General features: G+C 49.4%; 1 protein-coding gene and 1 pseudogene across 1 annotated transcript; one reads left to right on the forward strand and one right to left on the reverse strand.

Annotated features, from left to right (window-relative positions):
- Positions 1-1129: 1129 nt before the first annotated feature.
- SSTR2 (somatostatin receptor 2) lies at positions 1130-6885 on the reverse strand. The gene is made up of 2 exons (XM_032241863.1): positions 6563-6885; positions 1130-2613 (listed from the first exon to the last, which is right to left on the reverse strand). Exon 2 carries the CDS (start codon positions 2513-2515, stop codon positions 1412-1414), a length of 1104 nt encoding a protein of 367 aa, XP_032097754.1. The 5' UTR covers positions 2516-2613; positions 6563-6885; the 3' UTR covers positions 1130-1411.
- Positions 6886-8886: 2001 nt separating this feature from the next.
- LOC116525842 lies at positions 8887-9253 on the forward strand (annotated as a pseudogene).
- Positions 9254-20117: the final 10864 nt, after the last annotated feature.

A 20117-nucleotide genomic window follows, 5' to 3' on the forward strand; every position in this document is an offset into this window, starting at 1 on the left:
TGTCTGGCCTGCAAAATAAAAAACAATTTTATAGTTTCTCATAAAGGTGTAATTTTGCTTCACTCTTATTCACTTATTTTCACGGTGGAGAGAATAAAATTATTTCCCCACAGGAATCATAGTCCATTTTATGCCTTTCATGTTAGTGATTTCCCCCAGCTCATGGCTCCCTAAGAAAAACTAAAGCAATTTGAAAAGATTTTGCAATCTTATAATAACAAAGTTGGTTTTGTCCTGGTAAATACAATGATGGATGACCACTACCCCTTAAGTCCTTTTGGGCAAATGAATAATTCTCTGATTATATCCGAGAAGTGGAAACACATGAATTTATGTTCTGGGTCTTCAAATATCTTCCCTCTTTCCCTTCTTACGTTGACCTAACCTGCCTGAAATTAATGAAGCAAACACCTAGGGGCAGAGGCTGGAAGTTTTGTGAGGCTAGAAGCTTATACAAGGATCCTTTTTAAGAAAAGCAATACAAAAATATCTTACTTCCATAATTATTTACAAAAACAGATGACCACGTGAACATACTGCCCAGATCCCTCCTGGGCCCTGGAAAGGCCCGTGCAAGAGAGCTCCCTGAAGCTGAAACTTGACTGGCTTCATGGTAAGTCCATTTCTGCAGGCTCTGCATTGTGCCAAAAGTCCATGTACACTATGCACATTTGAATTTGCTACTTGTATATGTGAACACAAGAACGTAGATAACGCCTATACAGAGAATAAATAGGAATATATGAGTATAAATATAAGAACACAAGATTACATATTAAGTTTTAAATACACAAACACACAGATGCTTTTTTGTTTGTTTGTTTCGTTTTTGTTTTGTTTTTTGAGATGGAGTCTCGCTCTGTCACCAGACTGGAGTGCATTGGTGCGATCTCGTCTCACTGCAACCTCCGCTTCCTGAGTTCAAGTGATTCTCCTGCCTCAGCCTCCCGAGTAGCTGCGACTACAGGCGCATGCCACCATGCCCAGCTAATTTTTTAATATTTTTAGTAGAGACAGGGTTTCACCGTGTTGGCCAGGATGGTCTGGATCTCTTGACCTCGTGATCCACCTGCCTCAGCCTCCCAAAGTGTTGGCATTACAGGTGTGAGCCACTGCCCTCAGCCTATTTTTGTTTCTAAAGCTCATACTCAGGCACAATCCCCTTTCTCCAGACTTTGAATTGTCTACCTGTATTTCAATGTTCGCTTTAAGGGGGAGGTAATCAATTTAGCACATTATCATTCAATCAGACAAACTGACTCAAACACTGTTCTCTCATTGGACTCGTGCTGAGCAATCCTCTATTCTAGAAGCCAGGTGTGAGGGGTGGGAGGCGGTAGGCGGGTGCGGGTAGGGAGACTATTGCCAGCAGGCAGAGCATGGCTTGGTTTTTTCCCACCCCCCAAGCGGTTCAGATACTGGTTTGGAGGTCTCCATTAAGGAGGGTCCTCTGGGTCTCAGTGGTCTCATTCAGCCGGGATTTGTCCTGCTTACTGTCACTCCGCTCCCCGTCATCTGTGCCGCTCACCTTGACCAAGCAGAGGACATTCTGGAAGCTCTTCTTGAAGTTGTCAGACAAGAAGGCATATAGGATAGGGTTGGCACAGCTGTTAGCGTAGGTGAGGACCACCACAAAGTCAAACATGCCTTTAAGGGCTGGGGTGGGACTGATGGCCATGGAGACAGAAGAAACGTTGAATATGTAGAAGGGAAGCCAGCAGAAGATGAAGACAGCCACCACGATGGACACCATTCGGGTGACCTTCTTCTCAGACTTCTTCCTCTTGGAAGAGCCCACTCGGATGCCAGAGGACTTTACCTTGATGATAATGAACAGGTAACAAAGACAAATGATGGTGAGGGGTACCAGGAACCCTAGGATGAACGTGTAGATGATGAACCCTGTGTACCAAGCCCCAGATTCACCTGGCCAGTTGATGGTGCAGCTGCTTCTCCCCCACTGGTTGCTCCGGAGCCCAGCATATATCATGATGGGCAAGATGACCAGCAGAGAGACTCCCCACACAGCCATGGTGATCATCTTGGCCGTCCGGGGTCTTCTCCACTTGGCCGACTTGATGGGGTGGACCACAGCCAGGTATCGGTCGATGCTCATGACTGTCAAGCAGAAGATGCTGGTGAACTGATTGATGCCATCCACAGTCATGACCACCCGGCAGATGGCCTTGCCAAAGGGCCAGTGGACCAGAGCCACCTGCATAGCCAAGAAAGGCAGACCCAGCATGAAGAGCTCATCTGCAATGGCCAGGTTGAGGATGTAAATGTTGGTGATGGTCTTCATCTTGGCATAGCGGAGGATGACGTAAATGACAAGTGTGTTACCACACAACCCGATGATGCAGACCACAAAATAGATGAATGTCAGGACTGCATTGCTTGTCAGGTCATAGTATGGCTCTGTCTGGTTTGAGGTGTTGGCTGACCCCACAGAGCCATTGAGGTCAAATGGAATGGATAGCCATGTGTGGCTTCCATTGAGCTGCTCATCCGCCATGTCTGTGGCTACTTTTCAGTGTTACGCTAGTTCCAGTCAGCCCAGAGATCTTATTCTCACCTTAATGGACCCTGGAGGCCAGGGATCCAGTGTGACATCTGGAAGGAGAAAAGGAAGATTGACCTGTCAGTCATGAGCTATTTAAACTCTCACCAAATTTACACATTTCTGGTTTACCCTCTCAGACACATACTCTTAAATTGAAAAACGGATTATCTTTCTACATCAATATTAGGCTCTAGCATTCCTCATCAGTGTGCAGACTTTTTCGAGTTGTTTTTCCAATAGTAGGGAAGGGTTTGGGTCGAGCCGTCATCTGCTGACGCACATGTTGGGGAGGGCTGTGGCTTCAAAAGCACATACTTTGACCCTTAAGAAGCTGACTGATCTAAACTGCAGAAAGGCAGAGCTTGGAGAAAGAAGTTCAGCCCCTGACCTCAGAAGGGTCTGACACTGACATTCCTGGCCTCTTCCCTACCAGGAAATCCATGCTGACTTGCTAACTGCCTTGGAGTCTTTCCGTTCTGAAAACACCATAGCGGAAAAAACCCAGACTCTAGAGGTAGAACAAACCCGGGTTCCACTGCTGAGCCCATGTGACCGCATGTCTGGTCCTTAATGGTTCTGACTCTTATTTGTTCACATGGGGGTGTCATGAAGGTTAAATGATGGAATGTATGTGAAAATGCCTAGCATTGCATTGGGCTCGTAATGGGAACCTTGTACATGTTGTTCCCCCCCGTGTTTTCCTCTACCATCTCATTATCTCTGATTTACTGAAATCTTCCTACGTGGTGAACCAATTTATAGTCTTCGGTATTAAAGATAAAAGGCTGGTTTGCTTTCATTTTTGAAATGTAAGCTTCGATTTATTTTTTGTTTTTCTATTTTTGTTTTCCAATACCACCTAATGCTTGACTTCCTCAAGGACTCTTGCCCAGCGTCCCTAAGGGGACGCTGCTCCCAAGTGCTGTAACACCCCAGAGAATTTGTCTGCCATTTTCTAATTAAGGACAAAAATGGGAAGCAGGTGTGGGACGCAAGCTCATACATAGAAGTAAGCAGAAGGCTTCCAGCACTAGTATAGTTCATTCACACCCACTATTCACTTGATCTTCCCGACTGTCCTAGGTGGTAGGGATAATTACGCCCATTTTAGAGATGTGTAAACTGAGGCTTAGAGAGTTTAAAGAGTTCACTCCCATTCTCTTGTGCATAATTGGTGGATCTGGGATGTGAACACAGGCCACCTGGCCCCATCTTTTGCACGTCTCAAGGCATCCCCTCTGCTCCCCAGTGGTCTAGAGACTGAACAGCTGATAACTGGGCTTTGGTTTAAAGCAACTGACTCCTGTGTTACTTCCTTACTGAGAGAAATAATTGGAACACTACTGGCTTGGCTTAAAACAATAGCTCATCCCATAATTAAGTGATTGATATACAGCCATTCAAAAACTATCATGGGGAACGGGGAGGAGGCTTCTCTGTGCTGACAGCAGGGATGTAGGGATGAACAAACGTGGCTAGTGCCCTCTAGAAGGTGAAAATTTAAAAGGGGAGACAGGCAAGGAAGCCAACTCATATAGGGTGGGAATTGCATGAGAGATAAATGAAGGACTTAAGGATGCCTTCCTTTCCTGGGGGATTTAGAGGAGGCTTCCAAAGAGAAATATTTGAGCTGGGTCTTGGGTGTATGGAAAATGAAGAAGGAGGACAGCAAAGAGGTCAATCTGGAAAGAGGTGAGCTGTCCAAAGGGTGGTGTGTTCAGCAGAGTGGGAATAATCCCTTGGCTGACACATTTCCCCTGAGCTAGGTACTTTTCCTGGTGCCTGGGTGTGGATGGAAGATTGCTTCTTAATCCTTGGAAAGACTGCAGTTGAGTTAAAGGAGACTTAGCCGGCAACAAGCACTTGAGGATCCTTGCTCACCTTTGCCTCTGATTCATTCTGAACTGCCAGGTGCATTGCTTGTGCCTTTCGTGCTCACTTCCCTACCACACAACTGTCTGTGAAGTGAGATCTGGGCTTTGTGGCTGAACATTTTGTGAAGTATTTTGGGGACCTGGAATTTCATGTCTGTATTGGGTAAAAAAGCATATACGGGCAGCAATTAAAGCAGAAGCTGTACAGAAACTGTGGTTGGTATCCCTGGATTAACTTGGGTAGTTTCACGATCATTTCTAACCATCTTGTCAGTTTAATTCTACAGAGCCAGAATCCTATTCAAGCTGCCTGCAATTAGAGTGTACATTAATCATGGGGATTTCCAGGAGCCCATTTATATAACACAAATGGTCACACTTCAATGTCTGGGTAACACAGAAGCCCCTGGGGCGGGGAGAGGCCCTGTCTAAGAGCTCTTGGGCTAGGAAGGATGATGGTGCAGGGAGTATGAAGGAGGGTTGAGTGTTGCCTTCCAGCCCTAACTCGGTCATCTCAACTGGAGTTTCAATCGACAGGACAGAATCACTTAATAGTAGCAACAGACAGTGTTCAGAGTCTTGGTGAAGGTGGTGGAGGTGGGAGGCTGGGAGCCAGTTGAGAGTGGGAAGGCTCCTCTAAGCAAGAAATGAGCTTCAATCATGGGGAGTCTTATTTAACAAGGAAGTCAGCTGCCTAATGTCTTCCAGAGACTTCTGTTTCATTTTTGTTCCAGAGAACGAATATTCCAATGCCAGGCAGCCAATGCTTGTTGAATTGTGGTTAAATTAAATGGACAAGGAAGTTTGGTTTTCTGCATTCTTTGTATTTCCAGCCCAAGAATTGTTAGATGCTGGAAATGGCTAGGAGTTGGTTTCCTCTGAACCAAGTCCAGGCTCTGTGGAGAGGAGGGTGAGAATAATCTCACACACCCCGCCTTCCACCCCACCTTCCACCCTTCTTTTACATAGGGGCTGTGGGTACCAGCCCAAGAAATGAGTGTTGGGATGGGGACCAGGCATCAGGGGAGGTCCTAAATCCCACTCAGGGTCCGTTTCTCCTCTCCCCGTCATCTTTCCCGCATTCAGTTCCCACCCCCGCCTCCCTCGGGCCTGCACAACCCAGCTTGGTCTCTGCAGGGCTGGAGCAAGAGCTCCCACTGGCAGAGTGACAAAAGCCCCTGTGGGCCTTCACGGCGAGTGACCGCCGGGGGAAAAGCCAGGGCTGTGCTGGCCTACGGGGTTGGGAAATAGAGAAGCGAATGTCAGGACTGCAGAGCCGGTGCTCCCGGCTGGCACAGAAAGTCCTCCTCCTGGCCATCCAACTCGCTGATCCTCAGAGCAAGGGTTTCCCGAAGAACTCCGTGCCATTTCCAGAAAGACAAGGGAAGAGTGGAGATTGTAGCGCTAGCACACCCGGTCTCTAAACGCAGAGCAGGGAGTACCGGGTGTGTGGCGGGGAGCTGAGGACAGACTTCGGGGCGCGGACGACAGTCGCTTGGGGACTTGGCCAGCGGCTTTCGGCACGGGCTATGCAGAGGTTTGGTCTCCCCAAACCTTGACAAACTGTTCTTTCTGTCCCGAGGTGGAGGACGGGAGCGGATCCTAGATCGTTCGGCGTCTGGGAACCATCTGGCCGGGCGGGGAAGATCAGGAGGGAAGCCCCTCTTTTCTCCGCTCAGCGCCGGCCGCCTGCCTCTCTGGCAGGCTCGGATCTCCGGGTGCGCTCCCGCAGGAGCCCCAGACTAGCACCCAAAACATCCCTTCACGGCCTCGCTCCCCTCGCGCAGGATCTCTTTAGCAGGGGGCTGAGAGAAGTTGTCCCCCGTCGCAGCTTAACCTGAGGTCTCTGGCTAAAGGGCACGCGCCACGCACACGGGCATGAGGCTTCGAGGACACGTCCGTGCCAGCACGCTCTACTCACAGCCCCCTACTCAGGCAGGGTCACCCGCTGTCGTTCGTTCCTGCTATAATCACCCCAAAAAGCTCAAGGGCGGAGAATCACACACCGGGACCTATGCTCAGGCCCTCGGCTGGGCACTCCGCCATCAGCGCAGATGCACCCAGGTGCCCAGGTGCGCTTCCCGCTCCCTCCATCTCTGACACACACACACTCACGCACACTCACCTCGCCTTGGCTTTTCCGCTGCAATCCGCTAGCTCCGGTCTCCGGCACCCAGCGGCTGTCCCCGAGCCAGCTGGGCGCCCCGGCGCGCAGCAGCTTGGCTAGCGCCTGGCGCCCGACGTTTGGGGTTCCCGGCTCCTCGACCCTCTTGAGCCGGCTCCCGCTAGCCCTTCGCTGGGAGAGAGCTCTCCTTACCCGCATACACCCGGCACCAAGCCGCGGACTGGGGTTCTGGGCGCGGGTGGCCTTGCGAGCACGAGCGCATGGGTGGCTGCGTCGCTTGGACTGGCCCAGCCAGCCCGGGCCCCTCGGCACATTTCCCCACGCCCCCCTCCCGCCACGTCACAGCGGCTTCGCTCCGCCCCGCCCTCTTCCCTGGTCCTGTAGAAGGACAGGGGTGATACTGGCTGAAAATCCTGCGCGTGGTCGCGGGCAGAGCTTACAGGCAGCCGGGGAGCGGAGAGAGAGGGGACACACATGCGGGGGCGTGAAAGGTTAAGCGTTTTCGGTCTCCCCAGGACTCATGGCAAGGACAAGCGCTATTTTCCCTCTTATTTCACAGAATCGATTTCCTTCCACCCAGCATATTCCAGGCAGCTGGAGTGGCGGCCGGGGTGACCCAGACTTACACCGGGGACCTCGGTGATTTTCTTAGCCAAACAAGTTAGCAAAGCTGTGTTTACCGTGGGCCAGCCCCGGGCGCAGGGCGCAGGGCGAGGCTAAGGGTAGGGGGAAAAAGGGCTCAGGAGACACCGCTTCTCTGTGCAGTTCCCAGTGAGCGCAAGGCGTGTACGCCCGCACCTGGAGCCCAAGATTCAGTCCTAGGAGCCATCGGAGGCTCAGTGGAGGCCGACTGGTCCCAACTGTCCCTGCATCCCACAGCTCGGAGGTGCAGTGGCCATACAGGTGGTTCCCTTGCTGAACCCACGTCTGTGAGCACCTGACCTGCGGGTCTGACCCAGCACCATATAGTCCCTCCTACAGGCTATGAGGGAGCAAAGGGGAAGGAGCAAGAAGTGGGAGTTAGGTACATGGAGTTGCAGCATTTATTTTTGACTGTGGTGATTCAGCCTCTTTTCCAATAGTTTAATAAGTCATAATGCTGCAGCCTCCCCTTCCTCAGCCTCCTCCAAGTACATGTGTACACACACACACACACACACACACACACACACACACACACACACATCATCATCATCATCATCATCATCATCCTCAGTACAGTTTTAGAGGATGGGAAAACAGAAAGCAAAGCCCGACTAGCTTTCTCTGTGAGCTGAGCTGCCTTGATCTGCCCATCCAATTATTTGATTTCCAATTCACCAGGGAAAAGTAAAAGTCCAGAAGCTGTGTAGCAGGTGGGATGAGCTCTAGAGATAGACGAGTGTGACATGGGAAAGGAACCACCAGGTACAGCAGCAGCCAGCTGCTCCCTTCTATATGGGCCAAACTGTATCTTGGGGTACCCACTGTAAGAGGGGGATCAGGGACTTCCATCTCTTTCTGAGACGTCGGACATGATAGGTCTTAAATCTTGGCATCCTGGAGCTCAGGGCGAGATTGAGCTACAATTGCCTTAAGTCCAGCAGTCAGTCTGGGAGCTAGCATCTCTTTTAGACATGTGCATGCAAGGTAGAAGGGGTGGGGTCATAGCTCACTAGAAGAGGCTGTGTTTCTGCTCACCGCTAGTGGGAAGAAGGAGAAGCAGAGAGGTATTAGCAGTATCAGGAGGGCTAATCGTGGAATTGTGCTCAGGGGACCTCACATCTTCTGGTCACACAGTTGCCACAATGCCTGTTGACACCTCCAGTTTAAAACCAGTAACCTGACTGGTTTCGAGGAAAAGAAGGAAGAGCCAGGAAGTGCCCACTCTGCCCTCAAATTCCTTTCCTTTGTACCATGTTATCTTATAAAAGTTCTCAAACGGTTAATACCAAATTTATGTTTGTTCATTCATTCGTTCTTTCTCCTTCCTTCCTTCCTCTCTTTTCTTTCTTTCTTTCTTTTTTTTTTTTTTTTTGAGACAGAGTCTCACACTGTCACCCAGGCTGGAGTACAATGGCAAGATCTCGGCTCACTGCAACCTCCACCTCCCAGGTTCATGCAAGTTTCCTGCCTCAGCCTCCCGAGTAGCTGGGACTACAGGCACACACCACCACACCTGGCTAATTTTCTGTATTTTTTGTAGAGATATGGTTTCACTATGTTGGCCAGACTGGTCTCGAACTCCTGACCTTGTGATCCGCCCGCCTCTGCCTCCCAAAGTGCTGGGATTACAGACGTGAGCCACCGCACCCAGCAAGTTTATGTTTTATTAAAATAAACAAATAAATAACTAAATAACTGGAGCCAGCAGAGTCCAAGATGCTGCTGCTGTTCTACCCTGGCTGTGGGAATGGGCTGATCATGGTGGAGGCACAGCACTGCTGCCGCTTCGTCTGCAACATGTGCCCCTGTGTGCACAACATCACCCCCAAGGTAACAAATTGGAAGTACTCAAAGCTGAAAGAGGTGGCTGATAGGCTTGGGGGAGCAGCTGCCTGGGAGGATGCTGACTCTACCGCAGAGCCATGTCCCAGAGGAGAACTTCCTTATGCTTACTGCATGTAGCCTCAGACCTGCTCTGCAGACGAGCCAAAGACCACCTTCTACCATCGTTGCAGGGCTCAGTGTGGGCACCACAGGAGGGAGTAGGGCAAGAACGGCCCAGCGGCCCAAGCAGCTGCTTACCTCGGGGTAGATGCTCAGCTGGGAGTATGTCTCGTGTGTCCTGAGGGTCTTTGCTGGTGTGGTGGAAAGCTAACTCTTCTGAGGTGAAGAGCCAGGGTGTTGGAAAATGCTGACTGTTTACCAGTCAGAGTGGATGAAGTCATTGATGTCCAGGGAGTTTTTCTGTGTGGGGAGGAGACCCATAACTAAGTATGCCATGTTTAAAGAAGTTCTGTTCTTTCTTTTCTTTTCTTCCTTCCTCTTTCTTTCCTTTCCTTTCCTTTTTTTTTCTTTCTTTCTTTTTTTTTTTTTGAGATAGAGTTTTGCTCTTGTTGCCCACGCTGGAGTGCAATGGTGCAATCTCAGCTTACTGCAACCTCCGCCTCCCAGGTTCAAGCGATCCTCCTGCCACAGCCTCTGGAGTAGCTGGGATGACAGGTGCCCGCCACCACACCTGGTTAATGTTTCTATTTTTAGTAGAGACAGGGTTTTGCCATGCTGGCCAGGCTGGTCTCGAACTCCTGACCTCAGGTGATTCACCTGCCTCAGCCTCCTAAAGTGCTGGGATTACAGGCCTGAGCCACCGTGCCTGGCCTCTCTATTTACATTATTTATTTATTTATTTATTTATTTATTTGAGATGGAGTTTCACTCTTGTTGTCCAGGCTGGAGTGCAGTGGCGTGATCTCGGCTCACTGCAACCTCTGCCTCCAGGGTTCAAGAGATTCTCCTGCCTCAGCCTCCCGAGTAGCTGGGAACACAGGCAGGTGCCACCATGACTGGCTCATTTTTATAATTTTGGTAGAGATGGGGTTGCACCATCTTGGCCAGGCTGGTCTTGAACTCCTGACCTAAATTGATCCGCCCACCTCGGAATCCTGAATAGGCTGAATAATCCCAATATCCTGGGATTACAGGAGTGAGCCACCACCATGTACCACCCGGTATGGTCTTTAATGTGGATGAGCAAATAAAACAACATCCCCCTCATGCACTTTATTTGTCAATTCTTCCCCACCTTATCAGATAGGGCAAGCCCAGCCTGGAGAAAGTACTGATCCACCCACGTTAGGCACACCTGTCTTAGGGCAGCTGGCTGAGTGGGCTCTGAACAACATTGACCTTGACAGCAGAAATGTGTCATCTAGGATGATTGTTGATTTTGTCCAGATAATGTATGCCTCCTCCCCTCTTCCCTCCCCACTTTTGAAGGCCTCCAAAGAGCTGCCTGGGCTGCCACCTGCACTCAGAGGCCAACCTCAAGTTCCTATTCCGCTTGGACTCACCCAGGCTATTTTGACTTTCCCTTCCATCTGCTGAATGAAGTCTGAGCTGTAATCCACATGGGGCTGCCTCTTCTTCCTCTGCAGCTTGATTAGTAACTAAGTAGCAAAACCTTGAGCCAGAAAAATAGAGGGGTTGGGGCGGAGATAACCTTCCAACTGGCTTGTTTGATATCTTTAAAGCAATTAAATGGCACCCTTCCCTCTGTCAGCAGTTATCAGAGAGACAATAGGTGGCAGGAAATTAAGAAAAGGAACAGGACAAAGGGCCAGGCCAGTGTCCAGCCCTTTCCATGGGGAGGGGCAGCCTGGTTCACTCTTGCCAGCGAAGTTCATAGTCTAGGAACTCCACAGGAAAGACGCAACTCCCAAATAGGTCATTATGTCTCTGAATGGCTTAATAAATTAAACGGGAGAAATTTACTCTGCAATCAATTTAGTGAAAGTATCGCAATTAAGCCTGGAGGAAAGGAAGAGAGCCCTGGGGGGAGGATTGGATGTGTTTGGGAGTGTTAGATACCAATGCTTGCATCCAATGTGGTTTTTATCATCTTTTGGGGAATGCCAGGGTGAGGTTTGCCATCGCTATTGATGAGATAAGGTCAGTGCTCCTGCTGTGGAGAACGTGAGATTTCTGGGAGTGGAGGAGGCGGGGTGAGGGGAGAAGATACTCAGCATGGTGATCATAGTACCTTGACTTCCTGGGACACTCCTGTTTTTAGCTATTCTTTCCCTTGTACTCCACAAACCATCCACATTTTACTAAAATGGAAATGTAAGCATGAAAAAGCCTCTCTGATACCACGGGTCCTGATGTGCAGTTTAGTCGCTGTTTAGAAATTTGAGGGCTGGGCACAGTGGCTCGTGCATGTCATCCCAGCATTTTGGGAGGCTGAGGAAGGAGGATCACATGAGTCCAGGAGTTTGAGACCATCCGGGGCAATATAGTGAGAACTCATCTCTACAAAAAATTTAAAAAGTTAGCCAAGCATGGTGGTGCACACCTGTAGTTCCAGCTAGTTGAGGGGCTGAGATGGGAAAATCTCATGAACTTGAGAGGTGGAGGTTGCAGTGAGCCCGGATCATGCCACTATACTCCTGCCTGGGTGATAGAGCAAGACCCTGTTTCAAAAGAAAAAAGGCAATGGGGGGGAGGGAGTGGCACTTGGCATAATCAATGTAACAGTCTTTTCAAAAACACAAGGAATTCAAGTGAGGATCTTTCTTCCTCTCTCTTCCCTACCCCCAACAGCTATGAGTCTGGCATGATATGTCACCATTTTTCTCTGTTAGCAGCCTCAACCCTCAGGGAATACATTGGCCAAGTGGGTGAGTAGGCATTAGAAACTCTTTGGAAACCACCCTCAAACAAGTCTAGAATCAGGAATCGTGGTTAGAAGACACTGTGATCTAGATATGATTCCCTTTGTTTCTTCTCTCTCCCATTTTGGCAGAAATGCATATAGACATACAATCCTGGAGCCAGAAGGGATCTTAGACATTCTCAGGTTTCTAGCCCATCATTATGCAAGTAAAGATACCAGGCTCAGCGAGGACAGGTGACTTGCCCAAGGCTACCCAGCAAGGGAAGCCCAAGGCCACCCAGCAAGGGAGTGGCAAAGTCAAGAGTCAAATCAGGCCAGGCGCGGTGGCTCACAGTTGTAATCCCAGCACTTTGGGAGGCCGAGGCAGGTGGATCACGAGGTCAAGAGATCGAGACCATCCTGGCCAATATGGTGAAACCCTGTCTCTACTAAAAACACAAAAAAATTAGCCGGACGTGGTGGCATGCGTCGGTGGTCCCAGCTACTCGGGAGGCTGAGGTGGAAGAATCGCTTGAACCTAGAAGGCAGAGGTTGGAGTAAGCCGAGATTTCGCCACTGCACTCCAGCCTGGAGAGACAGCACGACTCCGCCTCAAAAAAAAAAAAAAAAAACAGAGTCAAATCAACTCTTCTGAATGTCGGACTCATGCCCCTTCCTGCACAGGGTATGAAGGCTGGAGGAGAGGAGTCCCCAGATTCTCTACCGTCTGTCCCAGCTCTTCTCTGGCAGTACATTCTTCCTGATAACTACCTCCCTGCTGCTCTTATCTGATCCAGCTCCTCTTTTTCGGTGCCATGGTGACAGAGTTGCAAAACTTGAGGCTCTCTCCTGGTGTGACTTTTTCCAGAGTGTGCTTCCTGGACCACTAATTCTCAGAGCAAGACGCTCTGTAGAAAAATCGGCTGGGCGTGGTGACGCACGCCTGTAATCCCAGTACTTTGGGAGGTCAAGGCAGGTGGATCCCTTGAGCCCAGGAGTTCGAGACCAGCTTGACCAACATGGTGAGACCCCATCTCTATTAAAAATACAACAATTAGCCAGGCATGGTGGTGTGACCTGTAATTCCAGCTACTCGGTGGCTGAGGCACAAGAATCGCTTGAACCTGGGAGGTGGAGTTTGCAGTGTGCGGAGATCGTACCTCTGCACTCCAGCCTGGGCAATAGAGTGAGAGTCTGTCTCCAGAAAAGAGAAGGAAAGAAAAAGAGCACAGGAAACAGGCAACTCTGGGGAATGCTGCACAGCTGGGCATTCACCCCATGTCCTGCAGGTACACACACACATTTTGAGACACAGTCTCACTGTGTCCCCCAGGCTGGAATGCAGTGGTGTGATTTTGGCTAGCTGCAACCCTGACCTCCCAGGCTCAAGCCATTCTCCCATTTCAGCCTCCCAAGTCGCTGGGACTATGCCAGCTAATTTTTGTATTTTGTATAGAGATGGGGTTTTGCCACGTTGCCCAGGCTGGTCTTGAATTCCTGAGCTCAAGTGATCTGCTGGCATCAGCCTCCCAAAGTGCTGGGATCACAGGTGTGAGCCACTGTGCCCGGCCTCACATGCTTGTTATAACATTCATTATGTGCAGGTGCATTGAGTGTTTCACACACTTTTTTTTTTTATCTCGTTTAATTCTCTCAAGCTTTGTGGCATATGCCTTTATCATTAGTAACATTGGCATTTTGAGAAAGCTTTCAGTAAAGACACCTGTTGATCTTTTTTTTTTTTTTAAATTATTATACTGGGATACATGTGCAGAATGCGCAGGTTTGTTACATCGGTATATATGTGCCATGGTGGTTTGCTGCATCCATCACCCCGTTAGGCATTTCTCCTTATGTTATCCCTCCCCTAGCCCCCGGCCCCCAGCAGGCCGAGGTGTGTGATGTTCCCTCCCTGTGTCCATGTGTTCTCATTTTCAACTCCCGCTTATGAATGAGAACCTGCGGACACCCAGCTGATCTTTAACCCAGTGTTTCCCAACTTAGCCATGGATTCCCTGTGAGTAATTTTCCCTAGGAGTAATTCCCTGAGTAATTTCCAACACATATTCTGTGCTTATTCTGTGCTTATTGTGTGCCAAGCACTGTGCTAGATGCTTTCTATTAACTCATTTAATCCTCACTTGTAATCCTATGAAGCACTGTCAGCATTGTGAATCCCCCCTTTTGTGAGTGAAGCAAGTAAGGCACAGAGAGGTTAAGGACCCTGCCCAAGGCCACACAGCTAGCAATGACAGCTTAACTACCAAATCCTGAGCATAATTATGCAGAGCAATAATCATTGGCGAATGGGGCTCCCACCTTCCTTAATCATTCTTAGAGGGTGATTACAATAGAAGAGAGACACTCTCCTCTCCTGATGAATAAATGCAATTGTTTGTGTTGTTGAGACAGTAGCTCATTCTGTTGCCTAGGCTGAAGTTCAGCGGCACGATCACCACTCACTGCAGCCTTGAGCTCCTGTACTGAAGCAATCCTCCCATCTCAGCCTCCGGAGTAGCTAGGATGACAGGCATGCACCAGCATGCCTGCCGAATTAAAAAAAAATTTTTTTGTAGAGATAGGGTCTCACTATGTTGCCCGGTATGGACTTGAACTTGTAGGCTGACGTGATCCACTGCCACCCCCCAGCTTCGAACCTCTGAGGTGCTGGGATTACAGGTATGAGCCACCGCGACCGGTCCACAATTCTTTCAAGCCCCTCTTCAGGCAGTTACTCTTCCATCCTCAGAACGTCTTTGTGGCCGAGTTCTGGATTGTTTCCAGGTTCTCTGAGGCTCTGACAATCATCCAGGCCTCCTAGAAGAACCCTTTTCCTCTCCGTTCCATAATGACCCAAGTGACAAGAAGTACCTGGTACTCTCCGGGTGTGTGTGTGACTCCTCCCTACCACCCACCACCAAAGGCCAAATTGCCTGATTAGCCTGTTCAGAAGAGCAGCCACTTCCCCAAAAGAGGAGCTGCTGCTGGGGGGGTTTATAGACTCACAGCAGCAGAATGCCCCTCTGACATCACCTGTGTCAGGGCTTCGAGACAAGCCAGCTACTCGGGAGAATCACCTGGGAGTTTGAAAAAGAAGGGTGCCCTGGCTCTGCCCTTAGAGATTCTCATTTCATTTTTGGCATGGGGCCCAGATAATTTTCAAGCTCCCCTAGTTGATTTTCATGTGAGCTAGAGCTGACAGCCACTGAGAGTTAAACTGTCTCCTTTCGGATATAAAAGAACTTTAGATCAGGACGGGGAAAGACTGTCCCGGGTCAGGCCACAAGCAACTCAGGAGCTCTCCTCCTCCAGGGAGGAGGCTGTGGACTCACACTGTACTCCATCAGCCTGGGAACCCTGTTCCCTGGGCAGAGGGCACTCTGAGGAGGGTTTGTGCAGCCGTGGGGCCTGGGAATCTCTGTTCCATGAGCAGATGGAACCAGAGTTTTCTCTCTCATAAGGAAAATCCCCTTCAATTCCCTCTCCTCTCCTAGTGAGATAGCGGGGTAGACGCCTCACCTCGCTTCCCTTTGGCAGGATGTACTGTCTCCTGTAGAATGGGTGTTTCACAGCTTGTAAAGGCCAGCAACTTTACAAATGGGCCAGAACCAGTAATTAGGTTCTTCGTTGTAATTAGAGCAACGAAGGTCAGAATCCAATTTCATCATGGCCAGAGTCGACCATACTGGCCTTTTCCCTCTTGGTGTCTCTGTTCCTGTGTGTTGCCAGCAGCCGGGTACCTGGGTGAGGCTCCCGCCCTGTCCTGTCTGCACGGAGAGCCCCTCCTTGCTCTGGAAATTCTCCTTATCCTATTCTCCTTATGCTCATGACCCAAGCGGTAGCTCCTCCCTATGGGCCACAGAATATTTAACATTTAATAGGGCTTTGGGGAGGCGCAGACCCACAGGAGAGGATTTCCGAGTGGAGATGTTGGCCCAGCGTTGTCAGGGGTTGGGGTGGGCGGGTCTTCATGCTGAGCGGCCTCTCATCTCATCACAGAGCCTGTTTCTCTCTCTGTCTCTGAGTCAGGAATTTCTGCTGCTGAAGGGCCTCTGCCCCCCAGAAGAAGCAAACACCAGTAGTGAATCCAGCCACTGCTGCTGATAAATTTCAATTACGTTTCCAAAGAGGCTGCAGTTCCTTAGCTGGCCCCAGGGTGGGGTGAGTGCACAGAACTCACCTCCTGGGGCGGCCTCTGTGAGCCCCACACCAGGCCCTGGAGGATGGGGCCCAAACATCCACCCCAAGGCCTTCCTTTTTTCACTCCCCTCCCCATCCTCCTGCCAGTCTGGGGATGTGATGCTGCCCTGTTAGAATCAGGATGATGGCAGGGTCTTGGAACCCAGATTCTGGCATTTTCCGTCTCCCTTTCTCACAGGGGCTTTCCTCTCTCTGGCAAAGATAATCTCCTCTGTCTGAGATCAGGGTGGCTTTCTTGGAAAGAGCAGGCATGAGATTGCTAGAGACCCAGGTGAGAGGTCATTGAGGGCAGATGTGAATTCTGCAAAGGGAGTGGATACTGTAAAGACAAATGGATTTGGAAAACGGCCTTGAAAAGCTATGGGGCGGGGAGTGGCATTAGGGTCTGTTTGGAGGCTGTATGCCAAAGCTGCAAATGATGCTTTTGCTGAGTGCCACAAAAGTTTCTGCAAGGCTGAAAGGGTGGATTTTCCTCTTTGACATAGGAGATGACTCCTCAGAGCCCATGGGCATCGGAACGGGTTTCAGTCGCAGGGCCAGGAGGGGCTTTGTTCAGCCAGGTGAGGCCGGCGTGATGAGACCTGGCCTCTTTCCAAAAGTAAGAGTTCCCTGGTGGCTTCTTCTTGCTCCCTTGTAGGGGAGCCAGCTTGTTGGCTTTGTTTGCTGGTTGGGCTGCCAGTCCCCAAGCTTCATGGTACCCGCCTGCCTGAGGCCCCAGAGCAGATGGCCGGCCTGGTGAGGGGGAGTGGGAGGCCCCCTCCCACCCCAGAGTCATTCATGTGTCTCCTCTCCCCGTCACAGCCCACAAACGGCTGCTCCTCCCCCTCCTCCTCCTCCTCCTCTCTTCCTCTCCCTCCCCCCTCTCTGCCACCTCACTCTCCAGCAGCCAGGTCTGACAGATTGTCCCTGTGCCTGCTACTAAAACCTAATTTCTCTGTACCACTTCAGACACTCAATCTTTCTCCCTGGCAAGACCCTTTGACTTGGGTTGCAAAGCATAGCAATTCTAGCCTTTGTTTCTAGCTTGCTGGAACACTGAACTCTGTTGAATAATTAGATTCAAGGCTTAGGAGGTGTCCTACTCCCAGTAGAGACGGGTAAGGACATTGTAGGATCCTAACATGACCTGATGGAGCAGGGGACTGGGGAGATGTGGCGTGGCCTCACGGTGTGATCCTGCAAAAGAACTCACTTTAGTGCTCCTTCGATCATAAGCCCATTTAAACAGAATTTAAACAATTTTTTTTTGAGATGAAGTCTCATTCTTGTCGCCCAGGCTGGAGTGCAATGGCACCATCTCGGCTCACTGCAACCTCTACCTCCCAGGTTCAAGCAATTCTCCTGCCTCAGCCTCCTGAGTAGCTGGAATTATAGGCGCCCGCCATCACACCCAGCTAATTTTTTGTATTTTAGTAGAGACGGAGTTTCACCATGTTGCCCAGGTCTCCAACTCCTGGCCTCAGGCAATCCTCCCACCTCAGCCTCCCAAAATGTTGGGGTTACAGGTGTGAGCAACTGCACCTGGCCTATGCAATCCAACTTTAGACTGTGTCTTCTCAGGGCAAGGGAACTCAGAAGCCTATCCCAGGCCTGACACCCTTTGCCAGTGTTCAGAAATCACACAGGGCAGTAGTTGCTTCAATGTCCTCCTGCCCTTTGCGGGCCTTTCAGAAATTCAAAGTTTGTTCATTGAATCTTATAGCCTATTTAGGAGAGAGGCTATAAAGCGTTGTCATGTCTGAAACTGGTTTTGTTCCTGTTTCAGTATCTTGTCACAAAACTGGCAGTTGATCACAAAGCAATTAATGGTCCATGACTTCATGAACATTTGCTGCATTTCTTTCTTTCTTTTCTTTTTTTTTTTAGATGGAGTCTTGCTCTGTTGCCCAGGCTGGAGAGCAGTGGGGCGATCTCAGCTCACGTCACTCCATCTCTCCGGTTCAAGCGATTTTCCTGCCTCAGCCTCCCAAGTAGCTGGGATTACAGGCACATGACAATGTGTCTGGCTAATTTTTGTACTTTTGGTAAAGACAGGGTTTCACCACATTGGCCAAGCTGGTCTCGAACTCCTGACCTCAGGTGATCCACCTGCCTTGGCCTCCCGAAGTGCTGGGATTACAGACATGAGCCATCAAGCTTGGCCAGATGCATTTCTTTAGTGGGGTGGGAGGGAGAGTAGCTCTGTAGCCCTGAGTAGATAGACACTGCCTAGTGGGCTCAAATTACTCATCCTGGTTAATTTATTCTAAAATTACATAATTCTCTATATATTGAGGTCCAGATAGTAAAATAGATGCTGATCTTTAGTACAAACCAGTCGAATGATTTGTTTGACCAGTAAAGTCTTTTTATTTAAAATTTTATTTTTATCAAGCCAAATGGCAGGATTAGACTTCTGATGAAAAACAGCTGACTATGGCTTGGCGTGGTGGCTCACGCCTGTAATCCCAGCATCTTGGGAGGCCGAGGCAGGCGGATCACTACGTCAGGAGATCGAGACCATCCTGGCCAACGTGGTGAAACCCTGTCTCTACAAAAAGTACAAAAAATTAGCTGGGTGTGGTGGCATGCACCTGTAGTCCCAGCTCCTCGGGAGGCCGAGGCAGAAGAATTGCTTGAACCTGAGAGGCAGAGGTTTCAGTGATCACGCCGCTGCACTCCAGCCTGGCGACAGAGCGAGAATCCATCTAAAAAACAAAAACAACAACAACAAAAAAAACCCCAGCAGATTCCTGCTTCCTTTTTCTCCACTTCTGATATATTCCCTAAGGACAAAAGCTTTCAATTCTTTGTTTTATTTCTTCTGTTACTGAATTTACCTCTACATTTTCTAAATGGCACACTTACATTTCTATTTCTTGATTTTCCTGTTTCGGACTCTTTCGGTTTCCTATGAAAAATCCCCAGCTCAGCACTCATACGATGAACTTCCCTACTCACATTCCTCCTTATATAGTTACTGTGTTAGTTCATTCTCACACTGCTGTGAAGAAATACCCGAGACTGGGTAATTAATAAAGGAAATAGGTTTAACTGACTCCGTTCTGCATGGCTGGGGAGGCCTCAGGAAACTTACAATCATGGCAGAAGGCACCTCTTCACAGGGTAGTGAGAGAACAAGAGCCCGCAGGGGAAATGCCAGACGCTGATAAAACCATCAGATCTCATGAGAACTCACTCACTGTCCCCTAGAATAACACAGGGGAAACTGCCCCCGTGACTCAGTGACTTCCCACCAGTTTCCTCCAACCATATGTGGGGATTATGGGGATTCTAATTCAAGATGAGATTTGGGGTGCGGGGGCACAACCACACCGCATCAGTTCGTATCATTTTTGTCAGGTCAGTGGTCAGTGTTTGCGTTACTATAACAACGTAAACATTATTTACAGCTGACCCAAGCACTATGCTTTGCTGGCCTCTTTTTTTCTTGTAGACTCTTTTGCTTTCCCTGAAGTTAATGATTACCTCTTTGTTAAAAAAAATTTTTTTTTTTTTGAAACAGAGTCTCACTCTATCAACCAAGCTGGAGTGCAGTGGCGTGATCTCGGGTCACTGTAACCTCTGTCTCCTGGGTTCAAGTGATTCTCCTGCCTTAGCCTTGCGAGTAGCTGGGATTACAGGCATGCACCACCATGCCCAACTAATTTTTGTATTTTCAGTAGAGACAGGTTTCACCATGTTGGCCAGGCTGGTCTCTAACTCTTGACCTCAAATGATCCGCCCACCTCAGCCTCCCAAAATGCTGGGATTATAGGTGTGAGCCACCATGGCCAGCCCCCGCAAGTTTTTTTACTTGCTTTTTAGTGTACCTATTAATGATTCATTCCTAAATTCTGCAGAGTCAAAAATCTCTCTAACTTTATTCAACATGTTGATTTCATTTATGGCTTGGAAGCATTCTTCCTGGAGAGCGTTATCCTTTGCTCAATCTAAACCAATTGTTCTTGAAGTCTGCTGCACAGCAGCTCTCATCTCGGAATTTCTCTTCACCATTACCCTGAGGATTTCTTTCCTTCCTTCCTTCCTTCCTTCCTTCCTTCCTTCCTTCCTTCCTTCCTT

Source organism: Sapajus apella, unplaced genomic scaffold (genome assembly GCF_009761245.1).
Source record: "Sapajus apella isolate SASKATOON/1434 unplaced genomic scaffold, GSC_monkey_1.0 scaffold48, whole genome shotgun sequence".
NCBI classification, from domain to species: domain Eukaryota; kingdom Metazoa; phylum Chordata; class Mammalia; order Primates; family Cebidae; genus Sapajus; species Sapajus apella.